General features: G+C 42.3%; 1 protein-coding gene across 1 annotated transcript in view; it reads right to left on the bottom strand.

Annotated features, from left to right (window-relative positions):
- The window catches only part of LOC109405980 (dendritic arbor reduction protein 1), a 395,303-nt gene that overhangs the window by 325,881 nt on the left and 49,458 nt on the right, over positions 1 to 19,964 (bottom strand). Inside the window, exon 3 of the mRNA XM_062857066.1 lies at positions 34 to 150. Within this exon, the coding sequence (XP_062713050.1) occupies positions 34 to 150 (117 nt within the window). The remainder of the gene's footprint in view (positions 1 to 33; positions 151 to 19,964) is intronic.

Genomic DNA, 19,964 nt, shown 5'->3' with positions numbered 1-19,964 from the left:
AATAAAACAACATTTAGCAAACAACACACTAACCTGTTCCGTTACTTCCAAACCATAAAGCGACCAGATCGTCACTCGGCGACGGATGATAATTACCATACAAATATGGACTCGGATAATCGAAAAGCAGTCGCTTGGACGGTGATTCGCCTGGAATTGAGAATGGGAAAAATGAGAAGCGTTCAGTCCAGAGATTTTGGCCGGCCGGGAAGAGTGAATTGTTTGGGGGATTGTTGAGTATGTTTACATATATAAAGGAACGTTGCTTTGAATGTGGTAAGTTTGATGATTATGGCAATAAGTATCACTTTTCTGAGTGGTAGAAATATAAACGGGACCTTTGAATTAGCAATAATGCATTTCTTGCAACTCTCAGACCATGGTGCTTAAAATTGGCGTTATACCACAGAGAACAGACATTCAGGCTAGAACAAATTTCATTCGGAAAGCTGTGTAAGGATTTGAATCTTTACTCGAGTAAGGTTACAAACCAATACACGATGACAACACTAACGCCACCAAACACCATATTGCCACAGTCAGTGGTGAATTGAAACATTTCAAGTGGTGAATAAAATTAGTATGGGAAATTAACCGACTGCAGCGCCACGCTATTGCCACATGTGTTGCCGATTTCAAATGGCCGTTAAATTCCTTACACAGTTTCGGAACTGGACTTGGATGTCTGTTCTCTGTGGTTATACACTCCCGTGCAAAAGTTTGGGGTCACTCCCTCAAAAAAATGGAAATGTTTATCGGTCATATCTCAACCATCTTTCTTTGAGTTCACTCGTTCTTAGACTCTATCGGAAGATAAAGAGTTAGATTCGATTCATAGGTACTTGTCACAAATTGCATATAACATTTTTAGTATAAAAACTTTACCTAAGCTTACATGTTTTTCCTAAACCTGTACGAAAAATTCTTTTCCGTGTAATTCCGTGTAAAATTGGGTCGACCAAATTTTGAAATGAAAGTTGCATTACAACCCCATATCTATCCTCTTTGAGAGCCATTCATTAGATTTTAGTGGATTTTAATTCAAATCGTCACGTTTTTGGTACAACTCCAATTTCTTCCCTTGGTAGCTGAATATCAGGACACAGAAATGGTTATAGTATTAGCGTGGCTCAAAATACCACATGTCAAAAAGTTCGATGGGCCCCCTTCTCATTTCGTTCAATATGACGCCACGATGCTCTGGTCAAATTTTCAGCTAAATCCGTTAACATTAGGGCGGTGCTCAACTCATTTGAAGTTTGTATGGGAGTTTATATGGGAAAAGATCGTTTTTAGCATTTTTCTCATGAGGGGCACTATTTTTACTTAAAACACATAACCGATTATATAGAACTATAGTCTTAAATGTGTCGAAAAACTTTGTCGAAGACCACAAAGTCATCCGAAGCTTGTAAGAAAAGATATTACATGCAGACCATCTGGTGGTGCTTAACATTTAACATGTAAAGGAATAACAATAGCAATAAAATCTCATTGGATGGGCTCGTACTGTCTAGGCTATATCTTTTTTTGCAAGTTTCTGATTACGTTGCGGTCTTCGGCAAAGTTTTTCGGCACATCCCAGGCTATGTTTCTATAGGATCGATTACAAGTTTTAAGAAAAATTAGAACCACTCAGAAGAAAATTGCAAAAAACGATGTTTTCCCATATAAACTCCCATACAAACTTCAAATGAGTTTAGCACCGCCCTAATGTTAACGGATTTAGCTGAAAATTTGGCCAGAGCATCGTGGCGTCATATAGAACGAAATGAGAAGGGGGCCCATCGAAGTTTTTGACATGTGGTTTTGCCATACAAGCTTGAGCCACCCTATTATAGTATGTTCATAAACTAAGTTCTAGACTAACTTACACTCTTAAACCACATAATAATTTTGATTGACTTATCACATACTTCTTCTTCTATTATCCATATGATTTATCTATTGTTAATCGATGTACTGGTGGGTAGCTTTGAAAATTCTATCCCAAAATCTCAAATAACTAAATCCCGAAGGCCACTCGAGAAACGCACCATTACACCAAAACCCAAATCCCGATTTGGAAAGCAATAGTTTACTCGGAGAAATGGCATCCGTTGTTATGGGTTTTGGGGTAATGGTATAATTTTGGTTATGACCCTTACATTTATGTAGGGTAGAATTCACAGATCAGTGATTTTCATCTCACTTCCATTCTGTGTTTCGAGATTTGTTGATTTTTTTCGGTGGAAAAAGACTTTCCAAATCGTTTTGGCATAACGTTTCGGCCTACATCATTCAGCCATCATCAGATACAAAACGTTTGTTCTCCACCACTGTGGTTTCCTGTGGAAATTCTCGGAGGAAAACCGGAGGAATTCCTGGAAAACTACTGGAGAAATTCCCAGAAGGAGTTCCTGATGTGGGTCCTAGAGGACATCCTGGAAAATTTTCCAGAAGAATTCCCGGAGAAATTTCCAGAGGAATTCTTAGAGAAATTCCAGGAGAAATTCTTGGAAAAAAATCCGGAAGAGTTCCTGTAGAAATTCCCGGAGACATTCCCGGAACTAAACGGAGCAATATTGTAGGGTGACAAAATTTGTCTACAGGGGGTCAAAGATGGTGTAGCGAATAACCTAACAAATAAATCACAAATCAAAGACTCAACTATCAGACAGTTTTTAGCTTGCTGAAGAACTTTGTTGAAGACGGCATCATTCTATCTTATCAGGATTCTGAGATATAGAAGTTTGAACATTTTTTACCCTAGCGCCACCTAGCGGAGGATTTTCGAACCAAAGACGCCATTGCCAGATAGTTCTTAGCCTGCTGATCAACTTTGCTGTACCTCATTAGGGTATCGAGATATACGTGTTTGAATTTTTCAGACACAAGGCGCCACCTAGCGGATAAATCCCAAACCAAAGACTTTACTATCAGATAGTTCTGAGCTTGCTGAAGAATTTTGCCGAAGACAACATCATTCTATCTTATCAGGTTGCTGAGATATGAGGGTTTGAACATTTTTGACACTGGCGCCGCTTAGCGGCCGAATCACGAACCAAAGTCGCCGTTGCCAGTTAGTTCTTAACCTGCTGAACAAATTCGCCGAAGACACTATACTTCTATCTCATCGGGATCTTGAGATATACTTTGCGCAAAGTATGTGGCCAATTTTGGTACCCCAAAACAATCCGGAATAACTCCGGAACCATGTGGACCAGGCACCCATGTCCCCGGCATCAAAAACTAGAAGAGTTTCTCGGGAAGTTGTGAAAATTTCATCAAAATCCATCGAAAAACAAAAAAGTTATGACCATTTTTGTGCTATTCCGAAGGTGGAAAATGTACGTTGGGTGGATGAAGGTTAATACTATGTTAGTTTGGGTAGCCGAAGTATTCGCGGCTGTTTCGAGGTTAAGGATTGAAAAAAAAAGAATTATTTTATATTTAGGAAATTCCTCTAGGAATTGCTGGATAAATTGCTCAATGAATTTAAAAAAAAAATGGATGAAATATCTGTAAAAAAAGTCATATAATATTCCTGAAGCAATTCAGCAAGGAGATTCCCTATAGGGATCCCAAAAAACATTTTAGATGGAATTTCTGGAGGAATGTTAAATTACTTTCCAATGATTTCTGGAAGACTGCCTGGAAGAATTCCTCGGGAGTCTTTGGTGGTTTCTCCAATAAATTCCTTGAGTAATTCGCAAAGGAATACTTCTAGAATTTTTCGTTAAAATAAATAAAGAACTTTCCAATTAAATTCTTGGTTTAATTCCTCAAGAAATCTCTGCAAAAGCTGCTTAACTACATATGCACGAAATTCCGAAAGGAATGCCAGAAGAAATAAGTATAATAAGAAATTGTTCAATAAATCCCTGATGAAAAATCTTGTTGAAAACCTGAAGAAATTTTTAATGGAACTCCAGAATGAGTTTTTGAAGAAATCTGCAGAAAAGTTCTTTTACATACTACTCAACAAGTTATCTAAGGATCCATAGTGAAATTTTTCAACACATTCCATACGAAACTACAAATAAATTCTTGAAAAAACCTTCAATGGAATTCCTGGATGAACATCCCAAAGAATCGGTGAAGCAATTATTCAAAGAATTCTTGGAAAAGTCATTCAAGGGATTCTGCAAGGAACTAATGGAAACATTTCCTGAAGAAATCCCTAAAATGATTTCTAAACGAAGACCTGGAGAAATTCTCGTTAAAATGCCTGACCAAATTGCTTATGGAATGCTTAGATCAGTACTTGCAAAAATATTTGAAAAAAAAAAAATGAGAAATTTTGAAGTGTGGAATTAGCCAGTGGTTTTGCATGGAAGTCCCTGGTAAAATTCCGCAAAAAAAAGGTGATTTAGACAAATTCTTCACGATAGCTGTTCAAAAATATCCAATTGAATGAATCTTTGGAGGATTTTGTGAAAAGTTTTACGAATGAATGTCTCGCGAAAAAAAAAACCAGAAAAATAATTTCTAGATGAACTTAAATAAGGATCGGGGTGGTTTCGAATGGAGTTGGTGCGCTAATAGTGTGATTCGGCTTTAACAGTCAACAAACTTGCATTGATTACTTTTAAATCTTTGCTGACGTTTCGGTTCGGAGAGTGGACCTTATTCAGGGCTCGATTCGAAATCAACAAGTTAAAATTTTGTTTGTTAATTGTAAAACGTCGAGTTTAAATGGGTTAATCTTCTTCCACTGGCACTGGGGCATCGATCTGGATGATTCAGCCTCTGCTTACGGTCAAGGAGTTTTTCGATGTTGCAGGAAACTTAATTGCTATAACTGTGCTTGACACTGTTTGCTACGCGAGGTTCCTAGTATGGCGCACCTTTTACTTGTAGGTGCAGGGCATCTCATGAGCATGCCCGTGTAGCTGCCGGCTTAGAATAGCACTACGGGACCACCTGTTCCACCAAAGTCCACCAAACAGGTAACCCCAATCCAAGGTGTCAGGCGACCCGTACTGAGGGATGAATGGTTGAGGGGGTTTAAAAGTTGCTCGATCTTTAACGGAGCCCGTAGCGTGGGTAGATCGCCTTTTTGGGTTGCGATGCGGTGATGGATCTACCAAACCGAAATCTAGTGTCGTCCTATTTTTCAATTTTGGAATACGTGTTCTGGTAATTTAAGGAATTATAGTGTTTAGTCCTTACTACTGGTGTTGTGATGACTACCAGTCTTTGACTAAAACCAAGTTTGCATATAGTTAAAAACCTCACCATCTGAGGCTAAACTCAATGCAAAGTGTGATGTTTGCAACAAGAATAATGGTTTCCACCTGGTAAGTACTGTGTAAAAGGATAGGACAAGTAATGGTCAAGTAAAACTTTTGCAATCAAAATTACTTCAGCGTTCGCAGTTGATAAGTAATTCGCAGCAAAAAAGATTTGCCAACAGATGGCACTGTCATGCGATGTTGCAGTCATGTTGTTAATTTTCCGTACGGAATAATATGTCGATGTATTATTCCGTGAGTAAAAGTGACATTTCTCTTTCTTTTTGTTTCTTCTTTCGCACCAAAGACATTAGTGTGCATTGAGCTTTTAGTACACAGGCGCCTTAGGCCTATAGTACACAGGGTTAAAGATTTGACAAGGGCAAGACAAAACATCTGTTTGAAGTGCAGCGGAATGCGGAAGCACTGTGGTATGTACTCAAAAAAATTCCACAACTCTGCCGCTGCGGCAAAACGCAATGAGCGTGGATTTCCTGTGGTTAATTTCAAAACAACTTCAGTTTGGTGAATAAGTTTGTTTCCTGGAAGAAAGTAATTATGTGAGAATCTGCAGCATTGATCTTCCCTCTCCATGGAAATTCGATCCGCTGTGCGCATATCATCATTTTCTAAGTCATGTCATAGTTCAGCTCGCATAGACCCTGAAATGTAACGCAAGAGTGGGTATGGGAGGTCTCTGTGTTATACTCGCACTCAAACTCATCTTTAACGTTGGGAATCTAGCAGACAATGGACGATAGGTTAAAAATTATATTGCAGTAGAACGTAGACAGGTTGACTGTCAGTAGAGAATTGTGGACTTAGTATTAAAATAAAGTTTCCTCGTTATTTATTATTTATTTAGCTTCAAAACAGGTGAACAAAGTTTTGGATTATTTGGACAGAGCAGGAATTTTGGTAGACATCTATTTATCATAACGACATGATCAGGATTACAATGTTTGAAAAACTTATTATTTATCTTTGATCTTTAACACAAACTTTTGCTTTTTATTAGTTTAAAATACATATTATATCTCATCAAACTTTTGAATTCAGAAGAATAGTTGGTGTCATATCATAATATTATGTCTTAAACACATTTCAAATCAATATCAATATTTCATATTTTATCTTTTACTAGTATTTTATGTTTGGATTCGGTGATAATGAAATAAATTGTTAAACTTATGTTTCATTAAATTTCGCGGTATTATCTGTATTGTGCCACAAGTCTAATCCAATTCCTTTCCCCAACCTATACCTTTACCCTTCCGATGGTGTTCATGTGGTCCGCACGGACTAATACGGCCATTACCCCTCCCTGATCTTCGGCTTTGGATTGACTTGCGCTCTTATTGCCCCACCAAATTCTGCAAAATGAAAATGAAATGAAAATAAGAATCTGCAGCATTGATCTTGCTCTGTCTCACTCTATCGGTGGTAATTGTGGGACGATCTTGGGGACGATAATGGGGTTATAGAGAGAAAATTAGTGCAGTAAAAATCCAAAGATTTTAAGAACGAACTACCTGGTCAATCCATGAGATATAAAGAAGTTAATACGGAAGGAAATTCCAAGAAATCCATTCTCATAAAAGAAAGTTATGATTTTATAGGAGTCCGGGTATTGTCCGAGAGTCTACAGGAAGCGGGAAATACTATTTAAATAACTAATAATTCGGCGAAACAACTCAAGTTCTTCAAAGAAGCTGTCGGTCCAAGAGAAGCTAATGATTTTAAAAGAAAGTTCGGAACCCTGGGAGTTTTGGAAAGATGATGTTTTTGAGTTCCTCATGAAAATAGCTCTTAATTCCAGGAACAAGCTGGCTAGTTTTCGTAAATTCCTAAAAGAGTTCTATCAGGAGTTCCACGATAATTTCTCAAGAATGTCCCCCAGGATTTCACGGGAATTCATCCAGAAGCTCTCCTCCAGTTCTTCCTCCAGAAGATTATCAGGAATTCCTCCGGAGTTTCCCGAAAATTCCAGTGGGAGTTCCCCGAGAGTTCCTCCAGGAGTTCTCCGGGAATTTCTCCAGAAGTTCCCCGGGCTTTCCTCCAGGGAGTTCCCCGAGAATTCCCCCAGGAGTGTTCCGAAAATTCCTCCAGGGATTTCCCAGGAAATCATCCAGAAATTCAGGTGAATCCTCTAGGAAATCCCCGATAAAACTCCGAGAGTTCCAGGGTATGCCTCCAGAAGTTCCCCGTTAATTCCTTAAGGGGTATAACCAGGAGTTCCCCAGAAATTCTACCAGGAGTTCTTCGGGAATTCATCAAGGGGATTTTCGAGAATTTCTGCAAGAGTTCCCCGTGAATTCTTGCAGAAAATCCCCTGGAATTCCCCAATTAGTTTCCAGGAAATTCCCCCAGGAGTTTCCCAGGAACTCATCTAAAATTACCTCGGTAGTTCCACCAGAAGTTCACCAATAATTCCACCATTACTTCTTCGGGAAACTTTCTAGGAGTTCCTCTGAAATGCTCGTGCAATTCTTCCAGAATTCCTGCAGGACTTCCCCGAGAATCCCCAGAGCAATCACCAGAGGACCTTCTGGAGCAAATCTCCAAAAATTCCTTCAAAGATTTTTCCAATAATTCCTCTGGAGATTTCTCCAGGAATTCCTCGGGGGATTCCTCCAGGAATTTCTCCAGAGATTCCTCCAGGAATTCCTCTGGATATTCCTCCAGAAATTACTGCAGGAATCTTTATCCGGTGGAATTCCTGGAGAAATCTCCGGAGGAATTCCGGGAGGATTTTCTGGAGGGATTCCGGTAGGAATTCTGGGAGGAATTTCTCGAGGAATTTTTAGAGGAATTATTGGAGAAATTTCAAGGAGGTATTTCTGGAGGAATCTCCGGAATATTGTTTGGAGGGATCTCCGGAGGAATTCCTGGAGGAATCTTCGGAGGAGTACCTGGAGGAAACTTCGGAAGAGTTCCTGGAGAAATCAGCAAAGATAATCCGGAGAAATTCCCAAAGAAATTGGCGGAGATAATCCGGGAGGAATTTTCGGAGGAATTTTCCTAAAGGAATCCTCCTGGAGGAATCTCCGGAGGAATTCCGGGATTAATTTCTGGAGGAATTCCGGGAGGAATTTTTGGAGGAATCTCCGGAAGGTTTTCCCCGAGGAATTTCCAAAAAAAATCTCCGGAGGAGTTCCTGCCGGAATCTCCAGAGAAATTTCTGGAGGAATCTTTGCAGGAATTATTGGAGAAATCTCAGGAGAAATTTATGGAGAAATGTCCAGAGGAGTAGGAATTCCTGGAGGAGTCTTTGGAGGAATTATTAGAGAAATCTTAAAATGCATTCCTGTGGAAGTCCTAGAAGGAACTCTTGGAATGATCTCGGAAGGAATTTCTGCGGGAATCTCTGAATAAATATCTGAGTGAACCCCGGAAAAAAATACTACAGAAATCCCTCATGGAGGTATTTTTTGTAGAACTTCTAATGAAAATCTCAGAGACATTTTAAGACAATCCCCAGCGAACTCCTGGTGCATTTTCTGGTAGAGCACCTGGAAGATTTTCAAGAGAATTTTCTGCAAAATCTCAAAGAAAAACCTTCGTACGGAATGCCAGAAGATTCATCACAAAGAATCCTTCGTGAATCTGCATTAAATTTCCATTCAATTCCCTGTGAAGCTTTGTCCCAGTATTTCTTCAAGAGCTCCATGAAGTAACCGTCAGAGACCCAGCAGAATTCCTCCCACCTACTGCGAATCCGTAGTCTGGATTTTCCCCAGAAGCCCACAGAAAGGTTATAAATTAAATCATTTTCCCCACACGCGCGCGAAAAAGTACATTTCAATTTCAATATTCAACATTTCCTGAGGAAACGAACGAAATTTCTTCAAGTCCAAATCGTAAACAACCTGGTGCACTTTTCTATCACAACCTTCTTACAGCATCGTTTCGTTAAAATGCTGTCAGTTAAACAAATGTCAACATTACTTACGGAAAAAGGAGGAATTTTACTTGAACGCTCTACTTGGGAGCAGGAAACTAAGCTTAAACTGGAAACTTTACTTTCTTAACTGTTAAATTAGAATTACTTTATTTGCATCTCTGACAACGACATGACTTGCTCCAGATGACACTCGATTCTGCTCTACAGCTAATTGGCTCTTAGCTAATGGATAGACGAGGGGTGCACCAATGCTACTATCCTCACACAAAGGAAATCAAATTGGGTTAGGGATCCATGTATGTACTAACTCTTCGAAGACTGGAAAGTGCTAGTACGCAAGAAACATTCTAGAATCCTTATTACTGAACATATGTTCCATTATTGAAATGGTATTGCTGCTAATGTTAAAACGCGGGTGTTCTCACTGGGGAGAATTCAGCGGTAAGCAAGGGTGATGTTAGGTTTCCGTTGCATGGCCAATTATCAGTGCTCTTGTTTTGTTTTCTATATGAAAGACATTTCTAAGAAAGCAAAACAAAAACTGTATTAAAATCGATACTTTATTGCCCTTCAATGGAAATTGAGAAATGCGACATGCACTACACTAAGGATACGGGTAATGTCACAATAGATCTAAAAACTAGTAGCAGTGACAGACCCGAACAGGAATTAAAAAAAAAATGAGCATTTTAAGGGGGTACCTGGAGATTTCAGGGCATTTCATGGGGATCCCAGGTGCTTCAGAGGGTACCATGAGGTCTCAGAGAAATTTCTGCAGGTACCAAGGGCGATTCAGAGGCCTAAGAGCGTTTCACGAGTTGTCATGTGTGTTTTAGGGGGTTTCAGGGAATCTATGGGGGGTTCCAAGGGGCCTTTAGTTAAGAAGTTTGAGGAGATTCAAGAAGATAAGGGAGGTTCAGAGGGCTCCAGGGGAGTTCAAGATAGTCTCAATGTCGTTTAATGAGCTTTCAGGGGCGCTTCAGGGAGTTCTGACGGTTTCAGGAAGAGTTTTGAGTTTTAGGTAGTCTCAGCGGCGTTTCAGGGGATCTCAGTAGCGTCAGATCTCAGTAACTACCTTAGAAGCACTCCAGGGCGGTTTGGGCGATCCCATAATGAAGGAGGATCCAGGGGATCTCAGAGACATCCAAGAAGGTCTCATGGGATCTCAGGAGGGTTCCTGAGGTCTCTAGGGATGCTTCAAAGGGTCTCATGGGGGTTACAGGAGGTTCCAGGGGAGTTTCAGGGGGTCTTAGGAGCGTTTTAGAGAATCTCGAAATTTCGTGTTTCAAGTCATATTAGGGGCGTTTCAGAAGGACACAGGCATTCCGGGGAGTCTCAGGGGGATTTCAGAGGGTCTCAGTAGCGTTTAAGAGTGTCTCAAGTGACGTATTATAAGATTTTGAAATGTTAAAACATATTTTAAGGGATTGCCCCTTATTATTAAATTCCCCTATGTTTTGTATTTTAAAGACCTTTATTACCTAAGAAATTCTGGAGGAACTGAAGCTTACTAAAGTTCAGCTTGCATTTAAGAAAAGGCTTCCACATCATTTTTAATTTTCATCGTAATGACTACATATATACATATTTCTTGGAAGGTGAGACTTAATGATCTACATTTGTTGAAAAGACAGATATGTTTTGGTCAAATGTTTCTGCACCTTGTAAACTCATGTTTCTGGCTACGACCATACATGAGCATGAGCATGAGCATAGATGACCGCACAATTCGTAGTTGCTACTCCGTGATTGACCAGAGCAATCGAAATTGCACAAGGAACCAATGAATAGGGCTTGGGACTAGCTTACTATTCTCAATGTACACAGGTCGAGAGCTCTCAACTTTAATAAGGTCAATAACGGCGCCGGCCACGTCCTTACGGTCATCGAGGATGGGAGGGAATGTTAGTAAGACAAACGTTGTTATAAATACCGCGAATCGCTGCATCTCCACGTTTGTCTCAGGAAGGATTTTTTTTGTTAGTAGGGTAAGGTACATTGTCAGTCCGGGAGTCACCTATGGTTGGTGATATGATTTGACAATGGATCAATATACACAAATCGCCGTTAACAACCGACCACTTTTCGACGCAAGAACTAGCCAAAAAGAAAATTCTATCGCGCGTCTCCACTCCACTAGGGAGCAGAAACCTTTAGTCTATTCCACACAGAAATACACTGAACGCGACTCACTTGTCGGCGCCCGGATTTTTTCTCGACCGGCGAACCCGAAGTAACATTTTTCACTCTTTTGTGTAAATGCAAAAAATGAAAGAAAATATTGATTATCAACTAAAAGTGTTATCGCCGACGGGAAGCGAAAAATTCGGAACCGACTCGAACCACGGCGCACGCACACTCGTCCCGTCGTCGGAGCCCCGCAGAGAGAAGAGGAAAAAAAAAATCGCAAAAATCTAGCAAAGCGAGCGCGCGAAACTTTGCTGCTGCCGAACTACCGCACACTACTGACTGCTTGGCGTCCCGTCGTCGGAGCCCCGCAGAGGGAAGAGGAAAAAAAATCGCAAAAATCTAGCAAAGCGAGCGCGCGAAACTTTGCTGCTGCCGAACTACCGCACACTACTCTGTTTCTGGCTACAACCATACATGCGAAATATTTTCTCCAATAAAGCGAGATTCTTAACTTTTTGTCTGTGAACGAAAATTCATAATTTGTTGCTTTTTGAGTTTGTGTATTTTAGAGGGGCTACACTTTGAAAAATATAAAAATTGCTGTTTTTATTTTGTTTAACGATAAATTGGTCTGGATTCATAATTAGTGTCAGTTTTTTTCTGCACAAATTGAACGTAAATCAATCATTGTCAAATTCAGAATCCCAGTGTTGGTTGAGACGTTAAACAGAACTGGCACGATGGCCCACCGGCGAGACAGGAGTGTTGGCGTAGGCCCAATAAGCCACCCGTAAAAATCCCCATTGCGAATAACATAGGAGAAAATACGACTCGATACAATCGGCAAAGACCCACGCGACGAAATAAGGACTACGATTGGAAACTTGGAACATGGAATTGCAAGTCACTAGGTTTCGCAGGATGTGACAGGATAATCTACGACGAACTACATCCCCGCAACTTTGACATCGTGGCGTTGCAGGAACTTTGTTGGACTGGACAGAAAGTGTGGAAAAGCGGGCATCGAGCGGCTACCTTCTACCAAAGCTGTGGCACCACCAATGAACTGGTAACAGGATTTATATGGGCAAGATGCGACAACGTGTGATCAGGTGGCAGCCGATCAACGCAAGGATGTGCATGTTGAGAGTTAAGGGCCGTTTCTTCAACTACAGCATCATCAACGTCCACTGCCCACACGAAGGGAGACCCGATGACGAGAAAGAAGCGTTCTACGCGCTGTTAGAGCAAACATACGATGGTTGCTCGCCGCGTGACGTGAAAATCGTTGTCAGCGACATGAACGCGCAGGTAGGAAGGGAGGAAATGTACAGACCGGTAATCGGGCGAAACAGCCTGCACGCCGTTTCGATTGAAAACGACCAGCGATGCGTAAACTTTGCAGCCTCCCGTGGTATGGTAGTCCGAAGCACCTTCTTCCCCCGCAAAGATATCCACAAAGCCACCTGGAGATCCCCCGACCATCAAACAGAAAACCAAATCGACCACGTTCTAATCGACGGTAAATTCTTCTCAGATATAACCAACGTCCGCACATACCGCAGTGCGAATATAGATTCGGATCACTACTTAGTCGCTGTATGCATGCGCTCAAAACTTTCGACAGTTATCACCACGCGTCGAAGTCGAACGAAGCGGCTCAACATCGAGCAACTTCGTAACGTAGAAGTGGCTCAAGACTACGCGCAGCAGTTAGCAGTGGCACTACCAACGGAAGAGCAGCTTGGCGCAGCTACACTTGAAGATGGCTGGAGGGACATCCGATCCGCCATAGGTAGTACCTCGGCTACAGCACTAGGCTTCGCGACTCCGAATCACAGAAACGACTGGTACGACGGCGAATGTGAACAGTTGAAAAACGAGAAGAATGCAGCATGGGCGAGAATGCTGCAACACCGTACGAGAGCGAATGAGGCGCGTTACAAACAGGCGCGGAACAGGCAGAACTCAGTCTTCCGGATAAAGAAGCGCCAGCAGGAAGAACGAGATCGCGAAGCGATGGAAGAGCTGTACCGCGCTAAGGACACACGAAAGTTGTACGAGAAGCTGAACCGCTCGCGCAGAGGCTTTGTGCCACAAGCCGACATGTGCCGAGATAATCACGGGAATATTCTCACGAGCGAGCGTGAGGTGGTCGAGAGGTGGCGGCAGCATTACGATGAGCACCTCAATGGCGATGTTGCAAGTACCGAAGGTGGCGTGGTAACAGATCTAGGAGTATGTGCACTGCATAGGACGAAAGACTTCCGGCCCCTGACCTCCAAGAGATTGAGGAGGAGGTTGGCCGGTTGAAAAACAACAAAGCCGCTGGAACAGATCAACTACCAAGCGAGCTTCTAAAATACGGTGGAGAAGCACTGGTGAAAGCACTACACTGGGTCATTACCAAGATTTGGGAGGAGGGTGTATTACCGGAGGAATGGATGGAAGACGTGTGTCCCATCTACAAAGGGGGCGACAAGTTGGATTGCGGGAACTACCGCGCGATCACACTACTGAGCGCTGCCTACAAGATACTCTCTCAAATTTTATGCCGCCGTCTATCACCGATTGCAAGAGAGCTCGTGGGGCAATATCAGGCTGGATTCATGAGTGAATGCGCTACAACGGATCAGATGTTCGCCATCCGCCAAGTGTTGCAGAAATGCCGCGAATACAACGTGCCCACACATCACTTGTTCATCGATTTCAAATCGATGATACAATCGATCGAGACAGCTATGGCAGATTATGCACGAATACGGATTCCCGAATAAACTGATACGATTGGTCAAGGCGACGATGGATCGAGTGATGTGCGTGGTTCGAGTATCAGGGCCACTCTTGAGTCCCTTCGAATCTCGCAGAGGGTTACGGCAAGGTGATGGTCTTTCGTGCTTGCTGTTCAACATTGCGTTAGAGGGTGTAATAAGGAAAGCGGGGATAAACACGAATGGTACGATTTTCAACGAAGTCCGTTCAGCTGCTTGGTTTCGCTGATGATATTGATATTATTGCTCGTAAATTTGAGACGATGGCGGAAACGTACATCTGACTAAAGAGTGAAGCCAGACGAATCGGATTAGTCATTAATGTGCCGAAGACAAAGTACATGATGGCAAAGGGCTCCAGGGAGGAATCACCGCGCCCGCCACCCCGAATTTATATCGACGGTGATGAAATCGAGGCGGTTGAAGAATTCGTGTACTTGGGCTCACTGGTGACCGCCGACAACGACACCAGCAGAGAAATTCAGAGGCGCATTGTGGCAGGAAATCGTGCTTACTTTGGACTCCGCAGAGCTCTAAGATCGAATAAAGTTCGCCGTAACACGAAGTTAACCATCTACAAAACGCTGATTAGACCGGTCGTCCTCTATGGGCAGTGGGTCAACAAAGTCGATTTTTCGGAACAAAGCTTTTTCGACTCATTTTAGCGTACAAAGTGACTGTGCAAAATTTGGGAGTGATTGGTTGCTTCCCCGTATTCCGCATTGCGATTGAAATTTGTATGGAATTTTGTATGGGAAAACGTACTTTTTTGCATTTTTCTCATAAATTGAAATTTTTCGTCTAAAACAATCCAACCAATGACGTTAAAGTATAGCCTAGGATATGCCGAAAAACTTTGCCGAAGACCGCAAAGTGATCCGACACTTGTGAAAAAAGTTATAACGTACAGATTGCCCGGTGGTGCTTAACAGTTAACATGTAAAGGAATAACATCAATAATAAAATCTCAATTTTTGGTCTAACTTTCAAGGCGAATAACTTTTTTCACAAGCGTCGGATCACTTTGCGGTCTTCGGCAAAGTTTTTCGGCATATCCTAGGCTATACTTTAACGTCATTGGTTGGATTGTTTTAGACGAAAAATTTCACTTTATGAGAAAAAAGCAAAAAAGTACGTTTTCCCATACTAACTTCCATACAAATTTCAATCGCAATGCGGAATACGGGGACGCAACCATTCGCTCCCAAATTTTGCACAGTTGTTTCGGACGCTAATATGGATTGAAAAAGCTTTGTTCCGGGTTGATACGATCAAATTTAAAGTTTCTCCATACAACGTTGACCCACTCTAATGGGCACGAAACATGGACCCTACGTGCAGAGGACCAAAGCGCCCTTGGAGTTTTCGAACGGAAGGTGTTGCGTACCATCTACGGCGGAGTGCAGATGGAAGACGGGACTTGGAGAAGGCGAATGAACCACGAGCTGCATCAGCTGCTGAGAGAACCAACCATCGTCCATACCGCGAAAATCGGGAAGCTATGGTGGGCGGGTCACGTCATCAGGATGTCGGATAGCAACCCGACTAAAATGGTTCTCGAGAGTCATCCGACCGGTACAAGAAGACGTGGTGCGTAGCGAGCTAGGTGGGTCGACCAAGTGGAGGACGATCTGCGGACCCTACGCAGAGTGCGGAACTGGAGACAAACAGTCATGGACCGAGTGGAGTGGAGGCGGCTACTATGTACAGCAGAGGCCACCCCGGCCTTAGCCTGATCGGTATGGCATGTTGATTAAATTTTACAAAGTTATTGAGATTTTTCGGAATCGCCTTACACTCGCCTATCTGAGGGATTGAAAACAACAACCCAGAAGTCGTTAAAAAATGCAATATACAAACGAAATCACTGGTACTGGTAGCTAAAACATAGTCTTTTGCCCAGATGTAGTTTTGGAAAAAATATGCAAGAATAAGACTGTTTTTGATTCCGAGTAAACATGGGGGGAACAATCTCCTCTGCCGTTTCCGCATCTTGAAGTGCATATTCACTGATCTGCCTATTCGCAGATTTCGAGGGTGACGCGAGGTTCTATTCTTGGCCATCCCCTGCACGGTCATGGTCAATAACTGCCATCATTGTTATGAGGTAAGTTGAAACTTCCGCTGGACGCTTCTGGTGGTGGTGCCGCCCGATTTGCAAGTGTGCCCGACGATGGCGACAACGACGCGACGGTTCCAGCAAGTCGTGCGAAAGAAGTTAGCCAAAGTGTGTGTGCCTGTATTTATTTTGAAGGATTTGTGTGAAATTGGACAGGTTTTCGCGAACAAGGGAGGCAACTGGCTGATTGACCCCGGCCCAGAGCCACAGAGATGGCGTCGAATGTCTTTGGTTTGTTTTTTTTTTTTGTATGGACGAAGGAAAGCAGCTGCCTGCTGTCGGAGAGGCCGGCAGCTTTTTCCTAAATAAGAAACAAGATGGCGTGGGGGTTCTTATAATGATTCCAGCTTTTTTCGAGAATCCATTTGTTTCGCTATTTAAGGTAGTGGATGGAACAACGCGGTACTAATTTTATGTGTGACCGTCGCCGGTCGTCGCCTTTTCTGTTGGGGCCAAGATTGTTGTTACTTCGGCTGAAACAGATTTGATTTGGCTGTAAAGGTTTATTTTCCGGCGTAAAAGTATCCGGGAATGATGATTGATGGCTGGCGTATTTGGAAGGATTTCTCATTCGAGACTTTTGCGAGGTCATTCGAAACAAAGGTATATTTCTGAACAGGAATTTGAGATCAACAACTCAGTTGTTCAGTAGTGTTCTGAAAGTTTTGACATGAGAGATATTATGTTTATGATTTTTCATTTTTACCAACGTGTTAATCACATCAAATACTTAAATTGATATTATAAAGATCTGAAATTGTTTGATAAAACTAAATTTGTAATACATAAATAATAGATTTTCAGCTGAACTTGTGGATGAAACTCAGTGTTTATGCTTGAACTATTTGTGGAGGTTTTATGCATTGTAACACTGTTGATGACGGTAAAGAACAGAAAAAACCCACAAGGTCACCAAAAAGGACGAGATTCTAGTAGAACTTCCTAAGTGCAGAAGCAAGCAGCTGTATCAATCTATCCTCCAAATTCTTACAAAAATGTGAGAGGAGGAAGAATTGTCCACCAGGTTGATTAATGGTTTCATGTGCCCATTCACAGAGGAATTACCCATCTAATTCGATGTACAAGATACTAACGCTTGGCCTATTCAACAGCTTGAGACCTCGTTGGTGAATACCAGTAGCAAAAAGAAATCAATGATCCCAGTAAAACCCTAATGAAATAACTATGTCGATTTATTCCGGTCAGATTGTATGTGCGATAAAGTTAATTTTCAAAGATAAAATCTAAACAGATTTTTATCGTTTGCCTAATGCCTGTCACGAATAAAACCATCGCGCAATATTCTAAGCATAACATGTCAGTCTAATGCACTTCAAACCTGTCGGGCGTTACGTGCCAATTTCACGCGATGGCTAATTTGTTCACCGGTGGCTGGTGCACTTAGAGAGCACATAGAAATGGCGCGGCGGCGCAACTGTCGACAGCTGCTGTCCAGATGCAACAAGTAGAGACGCCTCGCCTGGGATGCCGCCGGTTGTCCGGCGATGTGCTCCACAAAATCAACGTTCTGCAGCGTTCGACGGACAGGGCAGCTACCAACTGGAGGTGTCCCATTAGACAACAATTTTTCACCGAAGGTGCCTGACGACGACAGTCACTGGCACTACTTAGAGAACGCTCTGCGTTCTGTCATCCTAAAGTGGCCACCACTTGGCATCACGTGCGCCGGGCGTCCAGCCACAGCCAGCGTGCTTCGTGTGTCGCAACAACCTAATGCACTTTTTGCCAACCACCGAAAACTGCATCGATGATTCAACAGGCAGTGCGCGCAATAATTTTGCGTGCGGCCGTGGTTTGTCTCCGTTGGCTTCGTTGATCGATGAGTTCCGTGCGGGGTGCTGGCTGACTGTCCCGCTGGTTTCTCCAATATATCTAGCCTTTAATCATGCATCGAAGCTGGCGTTTTCAGTTTTCTGAGCGTCTCCAGGCGGCCGGCGCGACGCGGCGGGTCCTAGCTGTGGAGCAGCGCCATGGAGAAGTTGCATTATCGCGGCCCACGGTTTTGTCTCTATAATTTAATGTAATTTCAATGTTTTCAATCTCGCAGTTTTTAGTTGCAGTCCGTTGTGGTGGCTTTAAGGATTTTTCCTGCTGCAATTATGCTCGGACTGGAGCTACTCGTCAAACCCAATATCGAGTGGACTGCCGTCGTCGTCGTCACCATCGGCGTGGCATTTAAGGGTATGCGGTATTACGAAACAATCAAAAGTAGAAGATCTCTGTCAACAGTTTTTTTTTTATCTGTATTAACGAGATTTTGAGCCCTAGGCTAGTTCATCTCGGTCTGTCAACAGTGTTGTGGCGAGCAAAATTTGGCGATCTTTACCGCCCTTCTATTTTGTTTTTACCATTGAAAAATGAGAATAAGTTCTTTTGAACAAATCTTGAAGATTTGAAATCGGCTTGCACCATTTTTGGTGTTAAAAACAAGCCGTTTTCAGAAGAAATCCCACGAATAACTTTTTAAATTGAGGATATAGAACTTTACAGTCTTTGGAAAAAATGCATATTTAATGCACTAAAACTGTGTGACCAGTAACTTCGCGATGTCCACTTTTTTCACCGACTCTCAGCCAAAACTCAGTTAATTAATTAAAATAAAAGGAAAAAAACAGCGAGTATACTTAGCTAGCTAGTAGGGAAATAAATACTTAAGACAAATATAAGATAAATTAATAAATTAATTTACAATTTCGGATTTCGGCTAAGGCAGCCTTTGGTTTTAGCGTTGATTGTTTCTTATCTTTGCCGACGTTTCGGTCCTCGGATCGGATCTTCTTCAGGGCTCGATAATAATGAACTGGTCAATTTATAAAAACTTTTGATTTTTGGGACGTCAGGTCTATAAAAAAAAAAACTTAATAAGGCCGTTACAAATATTTATTTCACTTTTTGTCCCACCACTCTTTGGCTGGTCGAGCCCCCAAGCATTTAATCTGAAAAACATTTAAAACTCATCGGATTTGTTAAAGAATTTTCACCAAACCCCCAAACTTTGATAAATATTTTTTTATCTGCCCCCTCAAAATGCAAAATCCAGCCAAAATTTTTTGAAGGGGGGGGGGAGACAAAAAGTCAAAATATAATTTGTATCAGCCTAATTTAAGTAATAAAGCATTTTAAAACCATGCAAACCTAAAATAAAAACACATGCTATTCCAAACGGGCTAGATAGGAGAACGGAAAACGGTAAAATTAAAGCCTAACACAAAATACAGAACACAATTTGTTAAATTGACACACAACACGACAACAAAACACCCCAGCCGATGCAGTTTGGCACTTTGACAGCTATCAACCGTGGGAAAAGGGCTATTCGCTGGTTCCGAGTGGGATCCGAGACCTAAGCTCGTCCACTTTCTGGTGGATCACCATAGAAGCTACAAGTGTTTGGAAGTATTAAAAAGTTTTGTAAAAGTGTTTGGACGGAATTCGATCCTCCTGGAAGGGCAGCATACATGTGTGTTGTAATGGTGCTGCAAAGGATCAGTGGCGGAAGAAGCAGTCCTTCGAGGGTCGCATTTACCCAAAGCGCGGACCACAGTGACGTGGCTAGCAGTGAAGTGCTCCAGATTTGTACTACGTAAGGGGCCATCCATTAACCACGTGGTCATGTGGGGGGGGGGTTTAAAAATGTATGAACGAAAGACCACGCGGGGTGGGGGGTGGGGGTTCTGAATCTCCCAAAAAATGACCACGTGGTTTATGGATAGCCCCACGCATCCTCCGAACGAACTCCGGTGAAGCGTACCAGTAATGGAAGCAGTCATCTGAAGCACCAGCTTTCGAGTGGACCCCAGGCC

This window comes from Aedes albopictus, chromosome 3 (genome assembly GCF_035046485.1).
Source record: "Aedes albopictus strain Foshan chromosome 3, AalbF5, whole genome shotgun sequence".
NCBI classification, from domain to species: domain Eukaryota; kingdom Metazoa; phylum Arthropoda; class Insecta; order Diptera; family Culicidae; genus Aedes; species Aedes albopictus.
This window is presented reverse-complemented; position numbering and strand designations above follow the sequence as displayed.